This window comes from Mastomys coucha, unplaced genomic scaffold (assembly GCF_008632895.1).
Source record: "Mastomys coucha isolate ucsf_1 unplaced genomic scaffold, UCSF_Mcou_1 pScaffold5, whole genome shotgun sequence".
NCBI lineage: Eukaryota > Metazoa > Chordata > Mammalia > Rodentia > Muridae > Mastomys > Mastomys coucha.
The window spans coordinates 117,490,542-117,505,239 of record NW_022196911.1 but is presented as its reverse complement, the minus strand read 5'-3'; the positions used below and the strand labels follow the sequence as shown (position 1 = coordinate 117,505,239).

At 46.7% G+C, this 14,698-nt stretch overlaps 1 protein-coding gene and 1 long non-coding RNA gene across 10 annotated transcripts in view; one reads left to right on the top strand and one right to left on the bottom strand.

Moving 5' to 3' along the window:
- Positions 1-6,215: 6,215 nt before the first annotated feature.
- LOC116079121 lies at positions 6,216-7,081 on the bottom strand. Its single transcript, XR_004113766.1, has 2 exons — positions 6,986-7,081; positions 6,216-6,629 (listed from the first exon to the last, which is right to left on the bottom strand). It is a non-coding gene; the product is annotated as an uncharacterized LOC116079121 (long non-coding RNA).
- The window catches only part of Ccdc57 (coiled-coil domain containing 57), a 101,466-nt gene continuing 93,129 nt past the window's right edge, over positions 6,362-14,698 (top strand). For 8 of the 9 annotated variants that reach the window (XR_004113762.1, XR_004113763.1, XM_031354840.1 and 5 more), the window contains exon 1: positions 7,121-7,232. Coding sequence is in view for 1 of the 9 variants with exons in the window: in XM_031354839.1 (XP_031210699.1) it covers positions 7,089-7,232 (144 nt within the window). In the remaining 8 variants the exon portion in view is untranslated. Of the gene's footprint in view, positions 6,434-6,988; positions 7,233-14,698 lie in introns of those variants that run through there. The other variant, XM_031354839.1, reaches the window with a different exon arrangement.

Sequence of the window (14,698 nt, the reverse complement as noted above, 5' to 3'; positions counted from 1 at the left end):
GGTGTGTGTGTGTATGTGTGTGTGTGTGTGTGTGTGTGTGTGTATGTGTGTGTGTAGTATGTGGGAGGGTGTGTGTTTAGGGGGGGTGCTTAAGCACATATGTGCATGTGGAGGCCCAATATTGATGGTGCCACTTTTTTATTATTTCTCGCATCAACAGATGACAGGTGTCTTTCTTGATTGTTCCCTACTCTTATTTATTAAGGCAGAATCTCTCATTGAACCCAGAGTTCAACCATTTGGCTAGTCTGCCTACCTACTTTGCCTTAGAGACTCCCTGTCTCCACTTTCCACTTCCTTGTGGCTGAGATCACAGAAAGGTCACCACACCTACTCTGCTGGCATTTACATGGGCACTAGAGAGCTGAACTCCTCTTACCCTCATACAGTGAAAGCTTTGCCCACTAAGCCATCTCTCTGGCCCCTAGAACATCTTGTTTACTGGCTTCCCCCTCCCCCTCCCCTGCCGACAGAGTTTCACTATGTAGCATTGGCTAGCCTGGATTCCTACCCACCTGCCTTGCCTGTACCTCTTCCACTGAGCGTTGGGCTTAAAGGTAATACACCAACAGGCCTTTGGTTACCCTTATTTTTAACTGCTTGTAGTTTTAGTGTCCTGATAAAAACCCTCTGCCATGAAATTTTTACATATCTTTTTCTTTTCTTTTCTTTTTCTTTATTTTTAATGTTGGGAATAGAACCCTACCCAATGGTTTTTTTCTTCTAAAGGTTGATGGTCTGTTGACCTATTGCCCAATTTCAAGATACTCTACAGGGATAAAGGTCTGGTCTTGGGCTAGAGAGATGGCTCAGCAGTTAAGAGCACTGACTGCTCTTCCCAGAGGTCCTGAGTTCAAATCCCAGCAACCACATGGTGGCTCACAACCATCTGTAATGAGATCTGATGTCCTCTTCTGGGGTCTCTAAAGACAGCTACAGTGTACTTACATATAATAAATAAAAATTTTTAAAAAAGGTATGGTCACATTGCTCTACATGTGGACTTCCAATTATCTCAGCATTTAAAAAAGTTTGGAATTTGTTGTTGTTGTTGTTGTTTTGTTGTTGTCATTGTCGTTGTTTTGGGTCAAACTCAAGAACTTTCACATGCTATGCAAGCATTTATCTATTGACCTACACTGCTAGCACCACATAAGTGTCTTTTATTTTTGTTTCTGAGACAGGGCTGTTAGCATTCAGTATAAACTCCATCCCCACAGATACCTGGCAGCAGCCAGGTATGCTCCTCCCCATGGTTACTTGGCAACCGCCACGTAGGCCTGGCCCTATAAAGGGGGCTGCTTGCCTTCTCCTCTTTCTGTTACTCCTGCTTCTCCACCTTGCCTCTTACCCCCTTGGTCCCCCTCTCTCCCCATTCCCTTCCCTCCTCTCTCCATGTGGTCATGCCAGCCCCTACTTCTCTCCTCTCTTCTCTTTGCCTTTCTCTGCCTCTGCTCCCCTCTTAACTCCCCTCCCCATGCCCTAAACAAACTCTATTCTATACTATACCGGCATGTGTCTGGTCCCTCGGGGGCGGGGGGAGGGGCGGGGAGGGGAGGTGGGGGGAATGTCTCGGCATGGGTCCATCGGGGTATCCCCTTCCCCCACACCTTGCCAGAACATATTCTTATAGCTCTTCATTTTTTTATGATCACAACAAGGGTTACTGTTGTGTAGCACAGGCTAGTCTCAGACTTATGTTCTTCTTGCCTTATTCTCCCAGGTGTGGGTATTAAAGGTCTGAGCCATGGTACTTGGTTTAGCATTTTGTTTTGTTTTTGAGACAAGGTTTCTCTATGTATCCTTAGCTGGTCTGGAACTCACTATGTAAGCCAGGCTAGCCTCGAACTCATAGAGGGTTCTGCCTGCCTCTGCCCACCTAGTGCTGGAATTACAGGTGTGTGCTGCTATGTCAGAGAACTTTCTTGGTTGCAGGCTTGGAGTGTGTGTTCCCCCTCCTCTGTGCCTAAGCTAAAGTGGGCATTGCCTGGCAGGACTTTCCCTGTGAGAATCTTTCCTGGGGACCTTGTCCTTACATTTTTCTGTCCACTGTCCTTCATTTATTGTCACCCTTACAGTGACCCTTCTGATTGTCCATATAGCCCAGGTGCTCTGGGGTGCCCTCAGTCTTGCTTGCTTGGCCTAAGCAGAGCTGTTTCTCCCCCACCCCCCACCAGCCTTCTGGATCTTCCTTCCCATGCTCGCTTTCTGTCCATACTGATAGAAATTCTCAAGGTCCCCCTGAATCCCACTGTTCCTCCAGGCGCAGGACCAGGATCAGACAGACAAGGTGTGTGGATGGTCAGCGGGAGGTGGTCTTGCCCCGAGCCTATCCAGCCCTTGTCCCTTTAGCCCACTCTCCACCAGCAGTGGGGTGGAACTACAGAATCTCCCAATGGTCAGCACTGCTTTGCTTATATTTAGCACTGGCTCAGATGAGCATCCATAATGGTTTATGACTTCAGCTGAACATGGCTTGAACATCTGCTGGCTTGTGACCCCAACAACCAATGTACCTGGTCCCTTGATTTCTCTTACTCATTGAGGCCTGTTTACCTCCACCATCTACCAGGAGTCTATCATATCAACACTGCCACTAACGACTCACAGTGTACAATACCTCAAACCAAGGGAACAGAGGTTATGATCCTCCTACCCTTGCTTTGAAATGTTCTTGCTCTCAGCTTTCATCATGAAATGAAGCAAGAGTTCCAGGAGAGGCCAGACCATAGTAAGGGGACAGGGAGCTTAGGGGTAGACAGCCTTTGTGCTAAACTCATTCCTCAGACCAAGGGGTGTGGTGAAGCTCTGCCCAGCCGTCTGTCAGAAACCAGGAACTACTGCCCCTCCCTGTGAGTCAGCACTGAGACCTCAGAGGCCAAGCTCACAGGGAAGCAAAAGACCACAGGTTTCTGATGGAGAGATCAGCAACTGAGCTGGCATTTCCCTCTGTACAAGACCAGTGCTGCCTTTCCTCCAAACCTTTCTCTCCTTCTTCCCTCCTCCTCCTCCCTCCCTCCCTCTCCCTCTCCTTTCTTTCCTTTTTCTTTTTCTTTTCCTGTGTAACTTTGACTGCCCTGGAACTCATTCTGTAGACCAGGTTGTCCTTGAACTCACAGAGATCCACCTGCCTCTGTCCCCCAAGTGCTAGGATTAAAGGCATGTGCCACCTCAGTCCCTAGCCAGCCCACCCATCCTGATGGCCCTATTTGAATAATTCTCTGGTTCTTAAAAAACAGGGACCATTTGTACAGGTCCTGCCATACTTTTGGGCAGTGACAAATATTGCTGCTAATAGTCATTCCCAGACTGGCTCCCTACTTGGGGACCTTGTAGGAGTCAGATATCTGCATCCACTGTCACTCACAGAGAGGTCCAAGAAACAGGTGGCTTTCATCTCCCTTACTTCTCAGCTCACCTCCTGCCACCTGACAGATGGAGAAGTCACCCCAGCAAGCTTGACACTGCCATTTCCTGAACCTAAGGGAAATGGCTTGCTCAAGCCCCAGGCCTATGCCTAGGCAGAACCCAGCCCCACTTCTCATACCAGATCCCTGTGCTATTGAGACTCCAACAAGGCCTAGAGTCCTAAGGCAGACAGCTCTGTGTGTGTGTGTGTGTGTGTGTGTATGTGTGTGTGTGTGAGAGAGAGAGAGAGAGAGAGAGGAGAGAGAGAGAAAGAGGTATGTGTGAATGTGTGGTGTGTGTGTATGTATGTGGGGGGTATGTATGTGTGTATATGTGTGTGGGGGTGTGAATGTGTGTGTGTGTATATGTGTGTATGTGTGTATATATGTGTGGGGTGTGTGTATGTATATGTATATGTGTGTGTGTGTTATGTGGGGTATGGTATGTGTGTTTGTGAATCTGTGTGTGGTGTCTGTGTGTATTGTGTGGAGAATGTGTGTGTGTGTATGTGTGTGGGGTGTGTGTATGTGTGTGGGGTGTATGTGTGTGTGAATGTGGGGGTAGGTGTGTGTATATATGTGGGGTATGTGTATGTGTGTATGTATGTATATTATGTGGGGAATTGTGTGTGTGTGTGTATGTATGTTTAAGTATATGAGGGTATGTGTGTGAATGTGTGTGTGTATGTATACATGTATATGTGTGTTGGGGGTAGGTGCCACCACAAGGTTGGCCTATGGCCAAAAGTCAAAGAAAGGACTCCTAAGTTGTGGGTGGCCAGAACCAGGTATCCTTGGGTAGCTCTTGTGTTGCCTTCTACTCCAGGGCACTGTCCTAGGAGAATGTCCAGCTACCAAGTTAGGCTGCTCACTCAGTGATCAGCAGCGTCCACCACGTCAGCTAGTGTTCCGACGTCCCAGAATTCTGATCAAATTCTAGCCTTTCTGCCCTTCCTTGTTCATTCCACTCAGGAGCCCAAGCATCTACCACACAGAGATATGCTGACATCTGCACTGGGATGGTGACATTGATGCCTGATGGTCAAGGACAGTTGACCTCTACTCTGCATCTTAACCTGTAGCAGGGATCACTGCAGAGTGGCCACTGGAGCCCAGCACAGGCCCAGACAATGACAGGCTCAAGTCTGAATCATTGTGGGACGCTTTCAGCCAAGGGAGTCCAGCTCAATTGCACTGAAATTAGTACTAAGGCTGTGGGACACTACCACAGCTGCTAGACCTAGATGGCACCCCTGCTTCTGTTCTTAGGTACCAGGGCATGTGGCTTAGCTGCAAGAATGACTGCAGTCACCACGACCCCTCGCTTACCCAGCTGCAGTTCCAAGCACATGTACCTGTGATGTGGAGTTTCCACCCTGGCTGCCATAACTAAATGCCGGGGAGGGGGGAGGCGCTGGGGCTTCACACAGACACTCCTTTCTCTCACTGTGGAGATGAATGAGGTCAGGAAACCAGCAGGGCTGGGTTTTTCTGGCCCCTCTTTTCAGCTTGCAGACAGCCCCTTTTTCCTATGTCCTCACTTGGCCTTTCTGTGTGCTCCTTGTGTTTCTTCCTCTTCTTATAGTGGTCCCACACTGATGATCTCATTAATTGGTAATTATCTCCTTAAAGCCTTAACTTCCTAACACAGCTCTTTTGGGGATTAGGAATTCAAAATATTGATTCTGGGGAATTCACTTCCTTCCATAATACACAGGCTCTTACAAACTTTCACTTTACAGATGAGGGATGGAGGCTTGAAGCACTCAGGTGACATATTCTGGCTCTCTTGTGGGTGGCTTGGCCCCAGTTTGAGCGCACAGCTTAAGCTGGTTCCTCCCAGCCTTCCTTGGCCATTTTCATGTACATAGAGGTCCAATTCCCCTCTGTCACCTTGGGAAGCTGTGGTGACATGTTTGAAAATTCTGGAATTTTGGTTTCTTCGAAAGCACAGAAATGTAAGAATGTGTTTTCATTTTAATCCCAGGTGTGGGATATGAGACTGCTTCAGACTGTCCACAGCAGCCGACTATGATTTGCCTCGTGCTCTAGCAGAGGTGTGGGTTTGCCAGCTGCAGAGAGTTATGATGTTTGGAATTCTGGGAACTTTTCGGGCCCCGAGGTGTAGGGATGGTTGTTGGTCATTGTGGAGGGGCTGCAGTTTGTTAGTAGTTATGCTCAAAAAATAAATGAAAGAAATTAGATTCAGGGATCTCTATCTCACTCTCTCCTCTTTATCCTTCTTTCTCTTCTACCTGGTGATAGGGGATGAAATGGGGGTAGGGGAATGAAAGGTGGGGAAAAGAATCACAAAGTAGCAAAGACCAACTACGGGAAGCCCCCAGGAATATGAGAGTGAGGCAGAGTCAAGGGGAATGAGCATACTTGTAGAATGGGGCTGACCCTTGGGCCCCTCAACTAAGGCAGGGGTTCTACATTTGGCAGCAAAGAACTGACAGTTGAGCCTACCTCACTTTCTAATAAAACAGAAGGCCCTTAGAGCTCCACAGGAATCCCTGGCTGAGAAGGCTACAAAGACAAGCTCATTGGGAGAAGGTTCAGGTCAAGCACCAAGCATCTGCTATCAGGAAGTGGGGAAAACAAGTACAGGGAAAGAGACTGATGGGTAGAGGACGGCCGCAGGATATAGGGCAGCAAAGTAGGAATGACTCGACTTCTTGATACTGCCCTCCTGGAGGAGGGGATTCCCAGACACTCCCCAACCTTAGGAATTATACTAGTTGAGATGTGTGAGCCAGTTCCAGGGCCAGCCCACGGTTTAACTTCTTCAGTATAAAGAGATAAGAATACCATTCTTTTTATTATTTATTTTGTGTATTTGTGACTGTATGAACATGCAGACCATAACATACAGAGGATAGGGAAAACTCATGGGAATTGGTTCTCTCCTTTCACTCTGTAGGTTCCAGAGTGTGAATCAGGTTATCAGACTGACACATCTACAGAGCCCTCAGATCCCTGGACCTCAGATGACCTGAGAATTTAAATGACGGGGAAAGACAAAGGTGAGCCTGCGACTAATGCCTCGTGTGGAGACCATGCAGGCCCTTCCCAGTAACCAGCCCCATTCCATCCAACTCTTCTTAGTCCAGGACAAGCTCCATGAAAGCTGGGGTCCTGGAGAATCATTCACCTTTCGATGCTTGAGGTGTCAGACCAAATCCTGGAAGGACTTCTTGTGGCCGCGCCTTACCCAGGGCTCTGAAAGAGGATAAACTTCTTCACTTAGCCCTCTTCGCCCAGCGACAGGCCCTAAGTGCAACCTCCACCCACTCTTGCCATGTGCACCCTTGTCACAGTCTCATGTGCAGTCTACAAAGGAAAAACCTGAGTCCCGGAATAACTTCCCACCCACGACTGCAGGCTCCACCCCTGAGCTCCCAGTCGCTCCGCCTACGGGCACCTCCTGCTAAACTGAAGTTAGCCTTTTGGGACTCCGGGATGGGCACCCTGGGGACCCTCAGAACAGCTAGCAGGAGGGCACAGGGCCCCACTGGCTTGCACTACTCAGGGAGTCTGGTAGGTCACGGGACCCCATGTTTCTCTTCCTTCGGTACCAGCGCACAGGTCGGAACTCTGTGTTGAGACTCCTGTTTCTGCCCGGCTGGACGGAGCGCTGCTCAGGGTGCACAGGGACCAACATTACAGACTCCAGTCGCTATGGTAACGTGGCCCGCGCTAGGGAGCAGGCGGGAGTGTGCTGGCGCTCGGAATCTTGGAGACCCCAGTCCTGGCTCTCGCGGCTCTAGGTTGCACGCGGGAGAAGAAGCTAATTCCGCTGGTTCCTGCCGGGTGGCACACGCGGTGAGTGGACGGCTATCGCATCAGGTTCTTGCTCTCCTGTAGCTTTGACCCAGACTCCCAAACGCCTACCTCGTGATTAGCCACACGCGATCATCTGGGGACAGCGTCCAGCACCAGCACAGGAAGCAAGTTAAACCAGCACATAACTGCAGTGTTTTCACTGCTCTGCATCCTGCAGCAGAGCTTCAGTCCCTCATTGAATTCATTACTCCATAATCTTGTAGACTGCATTTCATCCTGGGTTGGCCTGATATTTAACACGATTAAGTTACACATTTTTAGCAAGAAAATGGCGCGCTCGTGCCTCTCAGAAGGCAGACGCCTCATTACTGGGGAATACTTTCGTCGCCAAGTTTTTGAGTGGTTTAAGTGGTGCCTGCCAAGCGGCTAACATAAAGTTACTATTTTCTGCTCGGCATAGTGATACATGCCTTAAAATCCCATCACTTGGGAGGTAGAGGCAGGCAGATTTCCGAGGCCAGCCTGGTCTGCATAAGACAGACAGAGCTATGTAGAGACTCTGTCTTAAAAACCTAAATAAATAACAAAGTTACTATTTTCTTATTGTAAATAATAAGTACCATTTGGGGAGGTGCTTGACTGTGTAAAAGTCTTGCTTCTAACCATATTTTCAGTTACTAATTTTTAGTATACATCAGCAAAAGCTTCCTCATGTTTCTCTTTTGATCTCATGTTTTATTCTTGCTATGTTGGGTGGAGAAAGGGAATCACAAGTTAACTGAATCAAACCATTCAGACCTTTCAGACTAAACTGGCAGTCTTTTATTTACTTTTTTTTTTTTTTTAATTTATTATATGTAAGTACACTGTAGCTGTCTTCAGATGCACCAGAAGAGGGCGTCAGATCTCATTATGGGTGGTTGTGAGCCACCATGTGGTTGCTGGGATTTGAACTCATGACCTTCCGAAGAGTAATCGGTGCTCTTCCCCGCTGAGCCATCTCACCAGCCCCTCTGGCAGTCTTTATTTAGAATCTGAATCAGAGTGGGTTTCAGTCACTGCTTGGGCAGCTGGGGCCCTAGGAGAACTGCAGGAAACAGGAACAGTATGTGTTCTTCAGGACTCCTGCCGGGGTACAGGTCAGTCCTCCCCAAGGATAACAGGTGAAGGATAACAGCAACTCCAAGGGATTGGGGGTGGCACAGGCTACTCCTTAAGAGATGGAGGTCATTGATGTCCCCACAGGAAGGACCTCAAAGGTCACTGCCCTTCCACCTATATCCTGGGATCCTTTATGAAACTGCTTCATGAGGACCTGGCAGAAATTTCATTGGCTTCAGGAATAGTCCAATATAAGCCCATTGTCTTAGTCACTGTTCTATTGCTATGAAGAGATACCATGACCAAAGCAACTCTTACAAAAGAAAGCATTTAACTGGGGGCTTGCTTACAGCTTCAGAGGCTTAGTCCATTATCATGGCAGCAAGCATGCTGCTGGGTAACTGACAGCTACATCCTGATCCAGAGACAGAGACAGCTTGGTGTGGGCTTCTGAAACCTTAAAGCCCACCCTAGTGACACACTTCCTCCTACAAGGCCACACCTCCTAATCCTTCTAATCTTTCAAATAGTTCCACTGCCTGGTGACTAAGCATTCAAATATATAAGCCTATGGGGGCCATTCCTCTTCAGATCACCACACTAATATATCATGGAACATTTTGCTTTTCTCTGTGATGCTTGGCTTGCAGGGCCTAGTCTGTGTTATTTTTCTCCCTCACCCTGATAACACTTTACCTTCAAGAAATTCCAATTTCCACAGAAAGCTGCAGATTCCTAGTCACACCACATTCTCATTTACTGTCCCGATGACTCTTCTGGTCCTGTGTCTCTTGTCTTTTCCTAAGCACCCAGATAATTCCAGTAATTTCAGTCTGAAGAGCCAACCATCTCTATTCTGACTCCTGGGTTTTCTTTTTCCTGGAGCCACAAGGCCTCATTTCAAGCTGGCAGTATCAGCACTTACATTGCCTGGTGTGGAGTCAGAGACCCGTGGTGCTTAAATGTGGTGACCTCTTTCTGTCTCTGGCAGCCTCAGTCCTGAAGGAATATATGATATTTGTCAAATATTTTTCTATTTCCATTACTCCTATGCCACGGGCCAGCCGATCTGGGCCTCCCTCAACCCGCGGGAGAAACGGGGTCCTAGTCAGGTCGACAAGGCGTAGGCGAAGAAATGATGGCAGAGACGACACATGAAGTAGAGGATCTAAATGTATTTTTTAGAAATGGCATCAGACTTTTACAGTCATTGCAAAAGAGAGATGGTAAATCTGGCAGCTCAATAGTTGAGGTACATCTGAGGCTATCTGAAACATACTGGGTCTAAAGCAGCAGTTATCTCCTCTGAACTGGTGCTGCATCCCCCGGGCCCAATTCATGTGGATTGCATGAATCTGAGTCCTAGCCTATCTAAGTTCTAGTCTTAGTCTGAGCGCCAGTGCAAGTGCAGCATGAGTCCCTCTGCGAGTCCCAGTCCTTTTCCTTCTCCTCCTTCTCCTTGTCCTTGTCCTAGTACAAAGTGACAAGCAGGCTTAAGTAGCATACAGCAAGCAGGGCAGATGACAAGAGTCACGTAGGCAGGTGGGGGTTACAGCAGGGGACGCAAGTGACCTCCACACCAAGGTGAGCAGCTCTGGTAGCTAAATTTGAAGCAAGAGGAAGAGGAGTGGAGCCCTCCCTGTTGAGGCATTTTGATATTTTTATGCTATTTCTATGGTCCTGCTGGAGGCAATGACTAGGAGGTTTTAATCTAACACTTCTAGCTAATATCTTTGGGTGGAAGCCCTTCATCACTCTCTAGTATGTAAAACATTTTTAACTATTATGAACTGTCTATTGCTCTAAGGAATATGCTTGGCCTCTGTTGCTAGCTGTGGCAGGGCAGATTCCTTGAGAGAAATTCCAAGTTATGGACAGCTTGGTGTTAAACTAGGATAGTTAGAAACGTTGTGCTGGCCAGAAAACAGTGCCCAACTCAGAAATCCACCTGCCTCTGCCTCCCAAGTGCTGGAATTAAAGGTGTGTGCCACCACCGCCCGGCATATTCTGTTATGTTCTATGCTTTGGTGATAGAGGTCAGTTAGACCTGCTTTATATAGTTAGCCACAATAAACTTGGACCTGAACCGCCCACAGCACTTCCTGCACCTGGGTATGAGCTTTTATGGTTCTTGTCTTTGTAAGCTGCCCTTGGGATAGACCCTGTGTTAGTCAGGGTTTCTATTCCTGCACAAAACATCATGTCCAAGAAGCAAGTTGAGGAGAATAGGGTTTATTCAGCTTACTTCCATATTGCTGTTCATCACCAAAGGAAGTCAGGACTGGAACTCAAGCAGGTCAGGAAGCGGGAGCTGATGCAGAGACCATGGAAGGATGTTACTTACTGGCTTGCTTCCCCTGGCTTGCTCAGCTTGCTTTCTTATAGAACCCAAGACTTCCAGCCCAGGGATGGTACCACCTACAAGGGGCCTTCCCCCCTTGATCACTAATTGAGAAATGCCTTACAGCTGGATCTCATGGAAGCATTTTTTCAATTGAAGCTCCTTTCTCTGTGATAACTCCAGCCTGTGTCAAGTTGATACACAAAACCAGCCAGTACAGACCCCAACATAAGAAAGACAACTGCACCAATATAAGAAGCCATTTGGAGTAGAACTTTCATTTTGAGTGGGAGTTGAATAAAGTTTAAGCTCCCAAGACCTCCCTTGGAATTGATATCCTACTTGGCAGAAAGAGACATGTACTTGGGTAACTGACATCCTGCTTGACAAGTTAAGACATAAATATTAGGCAAGTCAAGTTGCCCAGCCACAGTTGACTACCTCAACCAATGGGAACAGGATAAGTGTACAAAAAAGACATATTCCTAAGAAAATCCCTATTCCTAAATCTTGGTTGGTAGAATAACTTGGCACAGATGTTTGTGAATTTCAAGGCTTAAAAGGTCTGTAGGATCCTGGCTCCAGGTCATAGCTAGCTCCTGTGTCTGGTCTTGTGGCTGTGATTGATCAGTCCCGGGGCGAATGCTCAATGAATAATTCTCCCTGTCTGACTGAGATCGGTGTTCCTGTGGTTTGTGAAGTGACTCCTGGACTCCCTCCCCGAACCCTGCACCCCACCCCCAATTCTCTGGAAGGCAGTTGCAGAGAAAGATCTCTGTAACTGTAAGTTCCAGGCCAGTATGGTCTGCATAGAGAGTTTGTCTCAGAAAAAAAGAAGAAAGAGAGAGAGAGAGAGAGAGAGAGAGAGAGAGAGAGAGAGAGAGAGAGAGAGAGAGAGAGAGAGAGAGAGAGAGAGAGAGAGAGAAAGAGAGAGAAAGAAAGAAAAAGAGAGAAAGAGAGAAAACAGAAGACTGAGTACTCGTTAAGCGAGCTGTCCTGTATATGTTGCCAGGTAGTGGTGGAGCACATTTTTAATTGCAGCACTCAGAAGGCAGAGACAGGCAGATCTCTGAGTTTGAGACCAGCCTGGTCTGCAGAGTGAGTTAGTTCCAGGACAGCAAGGGCTACACAGAGAAATCCCCTTCTTCTCCCCCTCCAAAAAAGAAAAGAAAATGCCCTACAGGTCTGCCTGCTTACAGCTTGATCTTCTGGAGGCATTTTCTCAATTGAGGTTCCCTCCTCTTAGATGACTATAGCTTGTGTCAAGTTGACATAAAATTAGCTGGCACAGGGAGGAGGGGTTTATTCAATTTACACAATCACAGACCATCACTGAGGAAAGACAAGACAAGAACTGGAGGCAGGAGCTGAAGCAGGGGCCGTGGAGGGTCTATTGCTTGTGTGAAGTTTTTACTTTTACTTAGAATATAGAGCCCTGTTCACTGGCCTGCTCTTCAGGGTTTTCCCAGTTTAAGACCACCTGCCCAGAGGTGGTCCCATCCACACTGGGCTAGGCCCTCCCACATTAATCATTAACCAAGAAACTGCCTCTCAGACTTGCTGAAGGCCAATCTGATGGAGGCATTCTTCTCAACTGACATTCCTTTTCCCAAATAATTCTAGTCCGTGTCTGGTTAGCGAAAACCTAAGCAGGACACCCTGTAATACACACAACATGGATTCAGAATAGCAGTACATTTTCCTATGAAAAACAGGCCTATCATAACTGTCAGGTATATTGCTTGTGTGCAGTTTTTACTTTTACTTAGAATGTAGAGCCCAAATGTTGTTTTTTTCTAAGTCTTTGTGTGTGATACCCATTTTTAAAAAAGATTTTATTTCGAGGCCAGCCTGGTCTACAGAGTGAGTTCCAGGACAGCCAGGGCTACACAGAGAAACCCTGTCTCGAACCCCCCCCCCCAAAAAAAAGATTTTATTTATTTATTTTATGTATATGAGTACACCGTAGCTGTACAGATGATTGTGAGCCTTCATGTGGTTGTGGGAATTGAATTTAGGGCCTCTGCTTGCTCCAGTCATCCCCACTTACTCCAGCCCAAAGATTTATTTATTATTATAGATAAATACACTGTTGCTGTCTTCTAACACACCAGAAGGGGGCGTCAGATCTTATTACAGGTGGTCGTGAGCCACCATATGGTTACTGGGATTTGAACTCAGGACTTTTGGAGGAGCAGTCAGTGCTCTTACCCACTGAGCCATCTCGCCAGCCCGAGATACCCATTTTTAGTGGCATTAGGCTCTCTCATTTTTATTTTACTCTAAATGCTTATTGGTAAGCTTTGTGGGTTTGGGGGCATATGAAACATTGTATGTATCTAATAGTTTACATGGACCTAGCTCTTAAGTATGAGATTTTATGACTTCTCTTCCATTTTCTCTCTCAATTATATGTGTGCCTTTGTGGCATGGCACCTTTCTCCTCCAGGAGATGCAGTAACATAGTGGAGATCCATTTACTTTCTTATTGCCGATTTTCTTTTTTCTTTTTTCTTTTTTAAGATTTATTTATTATTATATATAAGTATGTGTAGGTAGCTGTCTTCAGACACACCAGAAGAGGACGTCAGATCTCTTTATGGATGGTTGTGAGGCACCATGTGGTTGCTGGGATTTGAACTCGGGACCTTAGGAAAAGCAGTCAGTACTCTTACCCGCTGAGCCATCTCTCCAGCCCCCTCTTTTTTTTTTTTTTTTTTTTTCAAGACAGGGTTTCTCTGTATAGCTCTGGCTGTCCTGGAACTCACTCTGTAGACCAGGCTGGCCTCAAAACCGCCTGCCTCTGCTCCCCAAGTGCTGGGATTAAAGGCATGTGCCACCGGTTCTCCAGCCCCCTCTTATTGCCAATTTAAAAATTGTAATTATAACTTTTATTCTGCAGAGGTAATTGTCATCTTGAAAGCTTACTGCTTCAGTCTGCTCACTTAGGCCTAGTCCTAGAAGCTTCTAGCCTCCGTACAATCTTATCTAGGCCTAGAATGTTTTCAGCCTCTGAGATTTGCTGCTGAATAAGCTCACCCCTTCCTAGTTCTTTCTGTCCTCTGGGTGATTGGTTCACCTCAGCTATTATGACTTAAACTTCTCTCCAAGCTGACAGATTCAATCTGGCTTCTTTCTCAGCCTTTCCTGAATTACTCTGCTTGGCCTCATGTAACTTTGGCAGTCTCTGTCTCCTCACTCTCTGCTCATTCTGTCCTTACCTGGGTCTAGCTTGTTTTCTTGTTTGTTCTCCCTCTCCCCCCACCCTTTCCCCTCATGAGCTGGCCTCCATACAACTGTCCCATCCCCCGCAACTCTGTTCGTGAGAGTTGGACATATCCTATTCTGTCAAATCTTTCTCTGATTTGTCACTTTTTTTGTCACTTGTCACTCACTTTGCATCAATTCAAACTTGGGTGCTTCCTTCTACAAACTAATTTTACCTTCTTTGTTTGGGATTAAAGGTACATACTAAGGGTGTGTCTGTATTCCAGTCAGAGGGGTTAAAGGCGTGTGTTAAAGGCTGAGCCACACACCACAGCTAGAAACAGTGTTTTTCTGTAAAAACCACAATCTCAGGGTTCACAATGTGATAAAATATCCAGCAGCAAAAAATGGTTGTAGCTGTGGCTCTGGCCAATTAATGATGAATATGAAAAACCTTGGGATCTCGTAGGTTTGAATTTTGTCTCCTGTGAGCATTTAAAGGGTAGACTCCCTGGGCTTAGTTCAAGTCCTTCAGATGTTTATGAATAAAGGTCATTGGATATTGTGTTCCATCTTCCCAATCCTAGAGGTTTCTAAGGCTCTCTAAACTTCACAGGTATATTGACAATACCCTATTAGATTTTCAAAAAGAAAGAGAGAGAGAAAGAAGGAAAGAAAGAGCCTAGTGTTCCATTTATTCATTTCTGAAACAGGGCCTCAGCACTCAGCGTAGGTTTCAAAATCAAGCTTGTGATCTTCTTGTCTTAGCCTTCCAAAAGCTAGAATTGCAGGAAAGTGCCATCTCACTTGGCAAGTTTAATGTTTTAAAAATGAGAGAGAGAGAGAGGGGGGGGGG